Source organism: Melopsittacus undulatus, chromosome 8, assembly GCF_012275295.1.
Source record: "Melopsittacus undulatus isolate bMelUnd1 chromosome 8, bMelUnd1.mat.Z, whole genome shotgun sequence".
Taxonomy (NCBI): domain Eukaryota; kingdom Metazoa; phylum Chordata; class Aves; order Psittaciformes; family Psittaculidae; genus Melopsittacus; species Melopsittacus undulatus.
The window spans coordinates 7,255,293-7,269,801 of record NC_047534.1 but is presented as its reverse complement, the minus strand read 5'-3'; the positions used below and the strand labels follow the sequence as shown (position 1 = coordinate 7,269,801).

General features: G+C 41.1%; 1 protein-coding gene across 1 annotated transcript in view; it reads left to right on the top strand.

Annotated features, from left to right (window-relative positions):
- Nucleotides 1-1,393: 1,393 nt before the first annotated feature.
- Nucleotides 1,394-14,509, top strand: part of TRRAP (transformation/transcription domain associated protein) — a 99,761-nt gene continuing 86,645 nt past the window's right edge. Inside the window, exons 1-12 of the mRNA XM_034065312.1 lie at nt 1,394-1,456; nt 2,069-2,219; nt 2,566-2,615; nt 6,353-6,463; nt 7,103-7,207; nt 7,797-7,880; nt 8,602-8,658; nt 9,309-9,434; nt 9,766-9,843; nt 10,079-10,167; nt 10,895-10,991; nt 11,349-11,487. Coding sequence (XP_033921203.1) covers nt 2,120-2,219; nt 2,566-2,615; nt 6,353-6,463; nt 7,103-7,207; nt 7,797-7,880; nt 8,602-8,658; nt 9,309-9,434; nt 9,766-9,843; nt 10,079-10,167; nt 10,895-10,991; nt 11,349-11,487 — 1,036 coding nt within the window. The 5' untranslated portion in view covers nt 1,394-1,456; nt 2,069-2,119. The remainder of the gene's footprint in view (nt 1,457-2,068; nt 2,220-2,565; nt 2,616-6,352; nt 6,464-7,102; nt 7,208-7,796; nt 7,881-8,601; nt 8,659-9,308; nt 9,435-9,765; nt 9,844-10,078; nt 10,168-10,894; nt 10,992-11,348; nt 11,488-14,509) is intronic.

The following is a 14,509-nucleotide window of genomic DNA, read 5'->3' as shown; positions in this document are numbered from 1 at the left end:
GCTCAGGGCGGCGGGGGCCATAGCCAGGCACTGCTGCGATGGGTCCTGGACCGCGTATCGTCGCGCCGGGGCCGGGCGCTGCCCCGAGGCCACCCGCGGTACTGCGGCACCTCTGTCCGCCCCCCGGGACGCTCCCCCGCGGCAGCGGCCGGCTGGCCTCTCCCGGGGAAGTCCCTGCGGGGCGGTGCTGCCAACGGAACGGGATGCTGCAGAGCCGCGGGGGGTTTCAAAGTTAAATACATAAACACAAAGCACAAATGCCGCCTGTCACAGGATGGGCACAGCCTTGATCGCAGAGACCGTGTTATGGGGTTGGTGGCTGATGGAGTATTAGGCTGTGGTGGGTGGTGATGCCCCAGTCGCGGACAGTTCGCTGCGGTTATGTGGACGCTCCACGTCCGAGCTGGCGGCTCCGCGCAAGGTGCGCGACTGGAGCTGCTGGAGGGAGCCGGGAAAGCGGCTCCCGCAAACGCAGTGCAGCTCGGTTTGAACTGTTATGAGTACTTATTCGAAGCACTATCTTACTCCTGGCTGTGTATGTATTTTTTAACAGATCAGCCCCCCTCCACCGGCTTTGCTCCGGGTTCCCCGGCGCGGCAGAGCCGCTTCTACCGCCGCTCTCCCGGGGCGCTGCCGGGTCGCGACTGCATCGGCGGGGCGGTTCCTCGGCGGGAGGGGCCTGGGCCTGCAGGGGGGACCGACTACGGCCGCGTCTGCCTGGGGTAACTCCACGACAGAGGCAGCTCGGTTACCGGCGGCGTCCCCGGGGCCCGCTGCGTTAGGGGACACCCCGAGCCTGAGGGGAGGGACGCGGCCGGCCTCCCCTCAGGCAGCGCGGCCCGGAGGGGCCTGGCGAGCACGCTTCCTGGCTCTGGCGGGGCAGGGCACGGGGTGGCCGGGGGTAGCGGGACCCGGCGCCGTGAGGGGTCCGGGCGGCGCTGCGGGCCTGAGCGCCCGCCTCCTCCAGGGGAGATGCGGGGGAGGCGGCCGGCGGGAGGAGGCGGCCGGAACTGAGAGCGGGCGCTTCCGTTGCGCCCATGCGCTGCCGCCGGCCTCCGGGAGCAACAAAGGAGGGAGCGGGGGGCCCGAGGCTGGCCGGGCCCGGGGAGCCGCGGGGTGAGGGGCGACGCGGCGTGAGGGGCGCCGGGGGCGGCAGCGCTTCCGTATGGGCCTGGGCCTGGCGCGGGGTGAAGCGAAGCCGCGGGAGGCGAGGCCCGGCGCAGAGCGGGGCGGAACCGGCGCGCCGCGGGGCGGAGGAAGGGGCCGGAGCCCTGGCAGCCCTGCGCTCGGAGGCCTCCGGAGGGACGCGGGGGCGCTGAGGGATGGGGGGTCAGTTGTGGCCGTCGCTCAGGGGTGTTCTTGTCCACAGGACGGGCGCTTCGACGGCGATGGGATCGGCGTGATGGCCCTGGCAGCAGGGAGCGACCCGGTGGCTACCAGCCTTGCGGCGGGGAAGGTAGGGGGACGCGGGGCCCAGCGGGCGCCCAGTACCCCGACTCTAGGGCAGCCGTGGAGGGACCCGGGGCGATGTTTGGGGAGCACCCCCAGCTGTTCGTCGCTGTTTAAGGGTAGCTGGGCTAAGGAGGGCTGTGAGGCGAGCTGACAGGAAAGCGTCCGAGTGAGGAGAGAGGTTTTCCCATCTTAACTGAATTTCGAGTTTCTTTACAAGAGGAAGGCAGCTTGTAGCAGCAGGACAGCTCCAGGCACCGCTGGGAGTGCGTCCTGGTGGGATGTTTCCGAGGGGACCTGCGAGTTCAGGTCCGACTGGACAAGATAACAGCTGTGCGGTGCAAGGAGCATCCCCGAGCTGCTGCTGCTGCGAGAAATGGGACCAAAGGAAACGCGTGAATGTTTGTGCTATGGTGTGAAGAGCCCACTAGCCACCTTTGTCTAGAAGAGTGTTCCTGTGATGTTGAGTGCTGCAAATACTGGACATTGTATATGTAGGCTTTCCTTTTGGAAAAGACGTACCCTTTTCAGTGTGTCAAAAGAATGGATGTAGGTGATGTAGTAGCTGGTGTTAACCAAGCATTTAAATTAACAAGTATTTTTTTCTATGTTTTTCTAGGTTTGTTGATCTTGGTTTTAGGTGCTGAAAGCTGATCCTTCGTCCTCCAAGATGGCGTTTGTTTCAGCACAAGGGCCTACTGTGGTGGATCAAACCACTTTGATGAAAAAATACCTTCAGTTTGTGGCTGCTCTTACAGATGTCAATACACGTAAGATACTTTTTTTTTCTATTGAAAGTCCTTCAGTAGTTTGTTTCACAAACATTGTGGTATTGTTTAGACAGTTGATAAATATGTGTTGAATTCACTTTGCTTTCCATTTGATTTTTGATTTTTGAAGAAGCAAAATGATGAGTAATACTTACACGAGCCAAAGTGAGTGAGCTGTGTGTGTGCGCATTTGTGTGATGGTTGATTGTGAGAATTGTATGCCTTATAATTCGGCAGTGATAGCTAAACTGATAAGATCTGATTGCTTCTTTGATCAATGAGTCTGGTGTTTTCATTCCTGATGTAGGTTTATATTTATTTTTTTTGCTTGAATTTTCATTTTCAGCTGATGAAACCAAATTGAAAATGATGCAAGAAGTCAGTGAGAATTTTGAGGTAAATATGAAAACACCTAACAACCCAAATGAAGACCCAGGAAAATCCGCTAACTTACTGAAATGGCATTGTTCCTGGTGCTTAACATTTGTTGGTTTGATTTCTGATGTTATGTGGGTAAAATATTAGTATCTTGTGACTTATAAGTATAAATCATAAGTCACTGATTTTAGGTTTGTATTTAGGAATTATTCAGGTTAATGAAGAATTACAGTGTTTGTACTTGGAGAAATCTTTCATTCTCTAATCATTATTCAGTAAGCATTTAAATAAAGGTGAAGAAATAGATTTTTCTTTCATTTTGAATATGAAATTTCTGTATTTAAAGCTTCTTTGATTTAGTTCAAATGTTTATTGTGCTCTTATGAAGCAGAAGTCTCTCTGGTTCCTGTGAGTAGTTCCATAGTATGGAACAGAGGGAGTTGTCAGATACAGGATCTGACATCAGGAGTGGAGATGGCTCCCATGACATCTTTTGCGTGGTGATGGACCGTTAAGTTTAGATGAGCAGCAGAAAAAGAGACAAAAGTTAATCTAACTCTGTGTTAGCATAAATTACGCTTTAGTTTAATAGTTATTATGTGTCTATTTTGAAATTATGGAGAACTTGTTATTTTGTAAGAAGAAGTTCAGGATCCTAGAATCTAGAATGTAATTCTAGATCTTAGACTGTAATTATCTCTCTATCTAGTTTTTTAGTCATGTTGTGATCAAAAAAAAGTGCTACTATTGTGACATACTCTGTCCTTAACTGCTTTATTTCAAGTGATCTTGCATAGTCCATGATAAGGAAACCTAAATACATATTCTAGTCCTGTTTAATGTCTTTGGATATTTTAAAGTAAGCTTTATGCTAGATTGCATCCAATAGGTGCTGGATGTTGAAAGCTGTGCCGGTTTTAGTTGTTTCTGAATTACTGGTGGAATAAATTCAAAGCTGGTGTAACTGTATTACAAAAATAAACCAACCCCAAAGTTACAGGCTTAATCTTTGTTTAGTTTGTTTAAGTGATTAAGTAGGTGTCTGTTCTGCATCTATATACACATGGAGAGCATATTACAGAGCTTCATATTACCATAAGTGACTATCTAAAAATATCAGTGTGGAGTTTTGTGCCTGTTTAAGCTGACCTGCGATCTCCAACAAAATTTATCTGACTAAAAGAATAGTTTTAACAGCTTAGTCTAATGATCTATTTAGAATCTGGTGGCTTAGTTGATTCTCTTTGCTTTTGTTTTCAGTAGGGAAGAACTTGTTCAATATTTGCTTTGATAACATTCTGTTGTAACTCACTTGGTTCTGTAGTGTGGTCCTACCCAAAGAGGTGATGAATTGACTTGTGCAGAAGTATAGCTCTGTTTGCTGGAAAACACTTGTTTGAGGGGGCAAGAGGGATCCACTAATATAGTTGTAGTTCAATTTTTTCTGTAGAGGTTGTGGGCAGTGTTGTTGCATTTTGTTAATGGTAGATGGTTTCTTCTTGTCTTCTGTTTCCATAGTCCCCTTATTAACTCTGTTGCCTACTTCAGTTTTCAATAGCTGTAAAGCTCCTCAGGTTTTTTCCACTTCAAAAGATATTTTTTATTTGTTTTTGTTTTTTACTTCTTTTAAAAATTAGCTGTTTGTTCAAATTCTGTTTGCTGCATTACTGATCAGGATGTCTTGCTAGTTAGGGGAAGAACTGATGATAGGAGGACTTGTGGAAGTGAAGTTTAAAACTGATGTGCTCCACCTTAACATTAACTGCTTGGCAGTGCCAGTTGTTGGGCTGGTTGTTATGGCATTCTGGGCTAGTAGAGGTCATTGCTCTTCTAAACCAATTTCTGGATGGATACACTTGGCAGTTTTGAATCTCGTTTTTGAGAAATTATTTGTTTGAAGTTTCGTTGTTTTTTTTTTTCTCCTTTCTTCATTTCTTCACATGGGGAAAGAAGAGTGTATTCATTGTCATTCCAGTCTCCCTCTTGGAGGAGAAAAAACTTCCAGAATCGGCCTCCGTTGCTGCTTCCTATGTTTTGTGCCAGCAACGTTATTCTGAGCTCTGTTAGAGTAGTGGGGCTTTTAGTTTCTTGTGTGGTTCATATAGGTAGCAGGCATTATGCTAATTTTCTGGTCCTTGCTGTTTAGCAGTTATTGGGAAGGTGCTTTCAGAAATTTAAGCTGGATTTGTGAAGCTATACTTTTCCTGGAATGGATTTGTGAGCCACTTTACTAGAATGCAGCAATACCTGTTTCATTGCTTGTTCGAAACTTTTTCATTCCTTTCTTCCTCCAAAGTGCAACCATTCTCATGGCATAAACTTGAGGAGGTTAAGAATCATTCAGAATTGTAAAGACTATAAAGGAGGTGAAGGAGGAGAAGATGCAGACAGACTTTTTTTGGAAGATGTTTGAGGTGAAGTAAAGATGCAAGCTAAACTATTGTTCATACTGTCCTGTCTTGCATTGTCATGGTTTAACCCCAGCTGGCAACTAAGCCCCACACAGCTGTTTGCTCACCCCCTTTCCTGGGATGGGGGAGAGGATAGGAAGGGAAGCTTTATATGCTGACCATGGCATCTAATGGTATGGAATATCCCTGGGGTCAGATTGAATCAGCTGTCCTGGATCCAGCTCCTTGTGCAACCCCAGCCTCCTGGGGTGAGGAGCAGAAAAGGCCTTGACTGTGTAAAGCTCAAAAATTATAAAAACGTCTCTGAGTTATCAAAACTGTTTTCAGCACAAATCCACAATATAGTCCCATAGCAGCTGCTATGAAAAAAATTATCTCTGCCCCTGCCAAAACTAGCACATGCATTTAAAAAGCTTTGTACCTTTTTTATGATGTGTCTGCTTTCTTGAAAGCCCTTGGGATAAAAAAACCTTTTGTTTGTATAGTGCCTGATGTAATGAAGTTTATGGTTGCATATTACATAATCTTACTGCAAAGTTGAGAATAGTAGTGGAAATCTATAAAAGGAGGTGGGTTTATAAAACTTTGATGTTATTTAAGGAATAAATAAAGGTGAAATAAACCCCTGCAATACCCATGCAGATTTTTCAAAAGACTGCTGCATTCTTAGATATATCTTTAGTAACTGGCCAGTATGCTTCTGCATCACAGCTGCTTCAGAGAACTGCCTTTACAGGTATATAAACTACAGCTGAGGTTCCAAATAAACCTCACAGTAGTTGGTTAGATTTTCTTTAAGGCAGATGCAGCAGTTGCAGATGGAGGAAGCTGGCTCATCTGATATTTCTGGTTTCACAAGTGGACAGTAGTGCAATATTGTTTTCACAGTGGCATGTAATGCTTAGTTTGGGTGCTGTATGCATGCATGTACGCATTTGCAGAAATAACTAAAATCTCAGTTTAACAGTGCCTGGAAAGTCTTGGGAATTGTAAAGCAATGAAATGTGGGTGTGCTTGTCAGTCTTTCTTGTTCAAGAACATCTACAGCACTTCCCCCCCCCCCCCCATTTAAAATACCTGTGTGTTATGCCAATTCAATTTTCTGTGTGAGGTGACAGTGTTAAAATATATATAAAAATACTCATTTTACAGTCCATTTGGATTGGAGGAGAGAGGTTAATCTGTGTTTACTTTTGTTATTCACTAATAGTGCTCTGTAGTGTATCAGTGAATGCAAAATCACTGAATATAATAAGTTACTTAAAATGTTTAATAGTGGTTTTGAATGTAACTTAATATCTAATCTTCCTTTTTTTTTGCTGTTATTTTTTGTTGCTTAATTAGAATGTGACATCATCCCCTCAATATTCTACATTCCTGGAACACATCATCCCTAGGTTTCTCACCTTTCTACAGGATGGAGAAGTTCAGTTTCTGCAGGAGAAGCCAGCACAGGTAAACACTGGAGCATCTCTTACCTTTTTGCAATGGATGCAGCAGACTACTTATTTGGTACTTGCTTAACCTAATGAGCTGATGTATGTATAGATTTTATTCTTAAATCTGTCATTTGGCAGGAAATTGAAAATGTCCAGTTTCTAAATAAGTTAGTTACAAATTTTGTAAGTCTGGGCTTGTATGAAGAGTGAGAAAAAACTATGGGCAACAGAATTTTCTTGCTGAAATGTGATAGGTTGTTACAGATTACTGACTTTACTGTGGAATGAAAGGCAGAAGTTGAATCTGTTGCACTAAATACTTGAGTTCCTTAAACATAGTCTAATAATTTCCTTTTTCTGGCAGTAAATTTGTTAGAATTGATTCACATATGTGGGTAGTAGGAAGCATCATGTATTTATATGTAACTTTTTGTAAATGACTGACTACTGAAGGATGAAGTGTTCCATGAACGCATAGTTCTGAGGTTTCCTATGTCCACACAAAGTAAAATGGCTTTCTTCTTTTGAAGCATGCAGAAATGTTAAGCTAAAAACATGTCACAACTGATTAACTGGTTGGTGCTTTTTTTGTGGGCTTTTAAGAAGTTCTGTCACATCTTTATCTTTTGTTTTAATAAGTTGTTTTTTTTTTCAGCAACTCCGAAAGCTGGTGCTTGAAATAATTCACAGAATACCAACAAATGAACATCTTCGTCTACATACCAAAAATATCCTGTCTGTGATGTTTAGATTTCTAGAGGTATTCTTTTTTTTTTCTCTTACAACTGTTTCAAATTTTCATATTCCTTGAGCTGCAAAAATTGCTCAGAGTAGGATTTTGAGTAGCTGTGTTTCTGGCTTCACCAGTATAATATGTTACTATCTACAGGTTTTCTCAGTATTCTCTTCTGCCCTTTAGAAACTTGGATTTTACAAATGCAGGGAACGTTCTCATGCTCAATAATTCATTCATTAATAATTTTTTGGCCGATGCCTTATTCTAGAGACTGTTTTGTTTCTTACTTTTGAAGCTCACAGGAAATAACCTGCTCTATTTGGAGGTGTCTCAGTGTGTAAATAAACGCACTTGTGTGTCTGTCTGTGGGGCAATAGAAACAGGTCTGATGGTCTGGAGTTGAAACTTCTGTGTTTTGTTCAGGTAGGGGTGTTTAACTTTAGCCATGCTCTAAGTCTGCAAGGTAAATTTGTATCAAAGGAAAGTCATCTTGCTCATGAAAATTAATGGGGCAGTTGAAGGTTGCAGAGCATAATATTAGAGGGTTTTGAAGTACTTATGCAGGAACTGAAGAATGCAGCAGTAGGCTCACTGAAGATTCTCTTGTTTTCAGACGGAGAATGAAGAAAATGTACTGATTTGCTTAAGAATAATTATCGAATTGCACAAACAGTTTCGACCAGCAATCACTCAAGAAGTAGGTCATACATCTTGTTATATGGTATAGAACTTAATGTCATGGTATTTTGTTCAGGTGGGTTGTTTTGTTTGGATTTTTTTTCCCCGCTGTCCTTTCTATATTGGCTGACCTGTTGTGGTAACCATATATTTATTTATTGATGTATTTTACTTTACAGTAATTTTAAAAGAGGATTGCACAGTGCTGCAACCCTGGGAAAAGCCCAAACTCTTAAAGCTTAGTTGTTTTTGCCTTAAGTGTTTATGGACAAAGTGTTTATGGATTAAACTACGGAATAAATTCCCACAGAAGGGAAGATAATTGGTGACTTTTTAGTGTATGATGGAAAAATCCTGGAAAAGGAGTATTATGATTGTTCCCCCCACCCCTGTTTCTCTCCTGTGACTCATGAAGGAGCATTTGAAAGTTTTCATTTTTATTCTGTTGCTTTCTTTTGTTCATTTACTCCTGGGAAGGCTTAGTTGGTTTGTAGTAATTATTTCTAATGATATACTGTATTGGAACTATGTTGAGATGATAGGTAAATTGGATTCTTTCCAAGTGCAATTGGAATGAATATTGGAAAACAGAAGGAATAATTGAGTGCTTTCAGATTTTTTTAAATAATATGAAAAATATGCTCTAGTGGTGACTGTGAAGAATTGTACTGTTAATGCAGAGTTTCTAAACCAGTGAAAACCTTTTTTTCTTTATGGTAAACTGACTTCTTCCTTACTAGATCCATCATTTTTTGGACTTTGTGAAACAGATTTACAAGGAACTCCCTAAAGTAGTGGTAAGCTTTTTATTTCTTAAATTGCCCTTACTATGGTCAGACAGGTAGTGTTTATTTCTTAATTTTATTTCTAAAAGATACTAACATAATTACTTTTGTATCTAGTGATACAAAGTAAATATAGTTTTAATAAAAGCATTTAACAAAATACATCTAAACCAGAGAGATTTAGATTTTGAATTAGAAAGCTTTCTGTTTATAGCGCAGTATTACTAGTAACAACAAACTGAGGTAAACTTGAGGTAAACTTGTCTATTAAAGCAGTTGACTGCAGTGGCGTCCATGTATCCATGAGGGAAAGGTGAGGTGATGTACTTCCCAGCAGCAGACAGAGCTCTTCAGTGTGCTTGATCTATGTGGAGGCCATCACCTGCTCTTCCTCAGTGATACAGAGCATCTCTTTGGATGATTTTCTTTAGCAAAAGAACCACCTTGGTTGGGGATGCTTCTCTGCTGCTTGCTGTAGTGGAAGATTGCAGGTTATGTCTGTAGTCCTAGTAGATCCTGCAGCATGAGCATCATGTGCAGAGAAGAAAAAACTGTCCACAGTTAGTTGTAGGGGGAAATTATATGGTTGAATTCCAGTTAGATAAATAGCTTTTTTGACTGTTATTAGCATCATTATACTATTTTCTCCTCTTTGCTTTTAGAATCGGTATTTTGAGAATCCTCAGGTGATCCCAGAGAACACTGTTCCTACTCCTGAAATGGTTGGCATGATTACAACAATTGTGGTGAAAGTAAACCCTGAGCGAGAAGACAGTGAGACAAGAACAGTGAGTATTCAAGTGCTCTTTAGTTGTGACGCTGTCTGTATCACAATATCCCAAATCATAAGGGCAGGTAAAAATAATAGGCTTTCTGGCTTGTTTTTCTTATCAAGACTTATTTGCAGAAGCTGACTGAAACTTTTCGGATCTTTTCTATGCAGCTATAGTTACAGGATTTTAATGTAATATAATACCTAATGGCTTTGTGCTTTTTGAATGTTATTATCATCACTAAATATAGTGCAGTTAAACTGAGTAGTTTCTTTAAAAATGTATTTCATATACTTTTTTGAATTCATAACTAAACTGTTTATAACCCATGTATTCTTTCTTTCAGCATTCTATAATTCCCAGGGGATCATTATCTCTAAAGGTCTTGGCTGAGCTACCTATTATTGTTGTTCTCATGTACCAGGTTAGTAAAATCTAATATTTCATATATATATTAATAGATATATGCTTTTTACTCCAAATGGCTTGTGAACTTCTGCTGGCTAACATACTATTAAAAATGAATGTAGTGTATTTTTGAGATTAAAATATGGTCTAAAAATAAGCTGCTGAGATTTTTTTTTCTGATTAGCTCTCAAATAAGTTGACTATAACTGTGAGCTGTACATTTCTCTAATAATACTTTATTTTTTTTTAAGCTCTACAAATTGAACATTCATAACGTAGTAGCTGAATTTGTGCCCTTGATTATGAACACTATTATAATACAGGTTTCTGCTCAAGCAAGGTAAGAGCATTTTAAAGGTATTTTGATATCATTTGGGATAAACTGCTTAAAACTGCCATTCAGTATTGTGCAGAATATTTTTGTCTTATGTCCTGTGGTTTTTGTTTCTCTTCTTACTGTAGAGTTTCTGACACAAATCTGTATTACCACAAATAGTATGTGATGTAGACCATGTTAGCTGGGACACTAGCTGTTGTTTAATCTTTACCACCAGGGGTACATTTTTTCTGTTCTAAGTTAGGCTTAGGTGAAGCCTCGTAATGTTGCAGATAGGGGTGCCACTTTTCCTTCTTCAGATAGATGTTTATAAGGAGCAGCAAAGAGTGCTGAGCAGGGCATCAGGAGTAAAAATCTCACTTCTATATGCCTTGATGATCTGAATAAATGGTTGAAGCTTCAGACAGACAGATGAGTCTGTGGGAGGGAATACTGCTTGGAAGAATGAAGCCAAATGTTTGATGCTAATGTATTGCCTTGGCTTTCTGTAGAAGGGTGAAAACTGTATGGCTGCCTCAGGAGGCTGTGCATTTCTGCTTGGAGCATGAGATGTTGGGAATGAAAATGGCATAGAGCTTGTTGAAAATGAGCTCTCCCATGATGATTTTATTACCTTAGGAAGCAAGAACCTCACTACAAGATGATGTAATTTGAACCTTCTGTGAATTTTCTAAACGAAGGTATTAAAGAGGAGGAACAAAATTGTAACTGCTGTTCAATTTCATTTCAGGCAACATAAACTTTATAACAAGGAATTGTATGCCGATTTTATCGCTGCTCAAATTAAAACATTGTCTTTTTTGGCTTACATCATAAGAATTTACCAGGTAGGTTGTATTTTTGTTGCTTTGTTACTGCTAGTGCAGCAGATCTCTAATTACCTTGTCAGGCAAGTGACCAGCATGACTGTAGTGTATCAGGGGTTGAAGACCAGAGTGTGTTCCAAAACTGAAGACAGGGCTATGCTTGGCCATCCTCTCAGAAGTATTATCATGTGAATGCATAGTAAAAATGTGCTGTTTCTCTCGCCCCGAGCATTTATAGAATGGCTATTGTACTTTACTGTTATAAGTAGACTTTGTAAAGAGAAACAAGTGAATTCTAATTGAATTTTATTTCCAAATGTAAAGCAAGCCTTTAAAATAGAATGTCATAATAATTGTATTTATGTTATTTTACTGTAGGAATTAGTGGCTAAATATTCTCAGCAAATGGTAAAAGGAATGTTGCAGTTGCTCTCCAATTGTCCAGCTGAAACTGCACACCTCCGAAAGGAGCTTCTGATTGCTGCTAAGCACATCTTGACAACAGACTTGAGGAGCCGTATGTAGTACTTTTTAAAAATTGATCTATAAATGGGAAGATTTTTAACTATTTATGTGTATTTAAGGGGCATATTGCTTATTATTTGTTTCAGACTATTCCATACTTCTGATTGGTTTGGAGTGGGTGTGATTTTTCTGTTTCGTTTTGACTGTTAAGTAAAATCATCTGAGTAAGTTGGCAGAGTGAGCAGGTGCCTTTTCTAGCTTTCCAAGTATCTGCTGTTCCAGTTTATTACTACTTGATGATAAACATTTGTGTTAGTTTGTAATTGTGCCTTTAATTGCGTGGATACTTTAAAATACTAATCTGTTAACCTGAGTGGAAGTAGTTCTGTGAAATCCTGATACCATATTTTTGATTCAGTTTATCTACTATTTGCCTTTAGCAGAGGAAACCTGTTTTTTGGTCTGCCTGAATTAATGGGGTTTGGTGGATGTGTTCTGTTTTGGCAGAATTGCCAAACTGGAGATGAGTGTACCTTGTAAAAGTATTAAAAGACAGTATTTCTGTCTTTTCATCTTTGCTGTGTGGTCCCATTTCTTTTCCTCTGCTAACAGCAGTTATGGAGCAGTGTGATGTCTTACAGGTATTGTTAGCTTGCCAAAAAAAAAAGATAGCATGCTTCCTAGTTAGAATTATAGAACGGTTAGGGTTGGAAGGGACCTTAAGATCATCCAGTTCCAACCCCCCTGCTGTGGGCAGGGACACCTTACGCTAGACCACGTCACCCAAGGCCCTGTCCGACCCGGCCTTGAACACTGCCAGGACTAGAGCATTCACCACTCATCTGGGCATCCTGTTCCAGTTCCTCACCACCCTCACAGTAAAGAACTTCTTCCTTATATCTAATCTGAACTTTCCCTATTTAAGTTTGACCCATTCCCCCTTGTCTTATTGTTACAGTCCCTGGTGAAGAGTCCCTCTCCAGTATCCTTGTAGGCACCCTTCAGATATTGGAAAGCTGCTCTAAGTTCTCCACACAGCCTTTTCTTCTCCAGACTGAGTTATGGAATTTAGTATTGTGGTTACATGGAAAGCTGTTTTGACTATTTTTCTGAAGAAATTAGCTTAGTTTTTCTACAGTTTTTAGACTCTTCTTAATAACTTTTTAACTTGGCCCATTTCAACCAAATTCAGCAGAGTAGTAAGGTCTTAAAGATTTTGTGTTCTGCATCCTTTGTGAACTTCAGTTTTTGAGTAGCGGACAAAACCTGAGTTAGTGTCTCCACTGGAGGAATAAACAGCGGTATGAGCTTAGGCATTCATTGCTCTTGGTCAGCTGTCTGGTGTTTTAGGACACATATTGATAACTCATCCTTCCAGCCCTGCTCTTGGCTACCTGGCAGCCCAAAGTGAATGTAGAGGAGGAAATGCTTAGAAATGTTAAGATGAAGAAGGAACATGGTATGTTAGGAGGAATAAAGAGTGTGAGGAAGAGAAGTGGGATATAAAGTGTGTGAAGAGCTGTAGAAGATTAGGCTTTGATCATTCTGTTGGTGCAGTTCAATTTACATGGCAAAATGAGTGCTGAGGAAAGTGTTTCATGTTTCTCAGTCTTGCAGTTGTTGTCAGTGAAATAATATTTTAAGTTGAGTCTTCTGTGTTGATTGAGGGTTAATGAATAATGCCTTGTATTTTACTGTGATGCATTTTGTGTATGTGGAGCTATGTTTCTGATTTAAAAGAGAGTGAAGGTGAAATTGTACTCAGTCTTTCTACTGTCATCACTGTAAACACTACCCCCAGGAGTATTTCATACCAATAACTTGTGGCATGCACATAAATATTAGGTGGAGGTTTTAGAACCTAGCTTAGAAGATAGAGATGTCTACTTCTGTTGTGGTTTAAACCCAGCCACACAGCTCATTCACTCACTTCCCCCCTTGCTTCCCCAACTCCTGGCGAGTTGGGAAGGAGAATCAAAAGAATGTAGCTCCCACAGGTTGAGATAAGAACAGTTTAATAACTAAGGTATAACACAGATCAGAACTGCTACTACCAATAATAATAATGATAATGATAAAGGAAATAACAAGTGAAGAGAATGCGACACCTTTCCACCCGCCGACCGATAACTCACCCCACCCTGCCTGACTGAGCACTGACCAATACCTCTTCCAACCCTCCAGAGCACTAGCCCTTCCTGAATCACTCTCTGTTACCTCCTGGACATGATGTGCTATGGTATGGAATACCTCTTTGGCTAGTTTGGGTCAGGTGTCCTGTCTCTGCTTCCTTCCGGCCTCCCCTCGTCCCTGGCAGAGAATGAGGCTCAGAAAGTCCTTGGCCAGAGGTTGAGCAGTAACTAAAAACATAGGTGCTATCAGCAGCATTCCCAGGCCGAAAGTCAAAACACAGCACTGCACCAGCTACCAAAAAGGAAAAAAAATGTCTGCTACTGCTGAACCCAGGACATCTTCAAAAGGCTAGAATGGATTGTGTGTCATTTCTGAAATCCTAATGACTAAACATTGTGAACATGACTTAATTTCAACGTAATGCATTCTTATGTTTATGAAGTTTAATGAGAGAGTTCAATCAATAGTCCAGTGTAAACAGTTTATTATTACTTGCTTTGTTTTAATTTTTCTTTCTAATTCATAGTAAGAGTAATAGCAAAACACAGGAATATTAATGTTAAATGTGATAAATACATAGAAACTCATTACAGGTTTTCAGTTTGCATTTCCTTTTTTTTTTTTTTGTCAGGATTTGTGTCTTTAACTCTTTGTTCTGGTAGCACCACCAGAGTAATTCCTTTTTTAGAGTGGTTTGATGATCAAAGGAAGCTCCTTTCCAACTATTTTTTGGACTCACCTTTTTTTTCTTCATCGTATTATTTTCTGGCTATGACTGAATTTATTAATTTCATGACAAGGTTGTGGTGACTGCCGTGTAAAATGATGGATTATCTTTGCATTTAGAATCTTTATTCCCGTTCTTTGTTTGCTTTTTCCATTGTAAGTTTTCCAGATCTCTACCCCACTCAGAAACCAGTAGCTGATGTTCTCCTTTTATC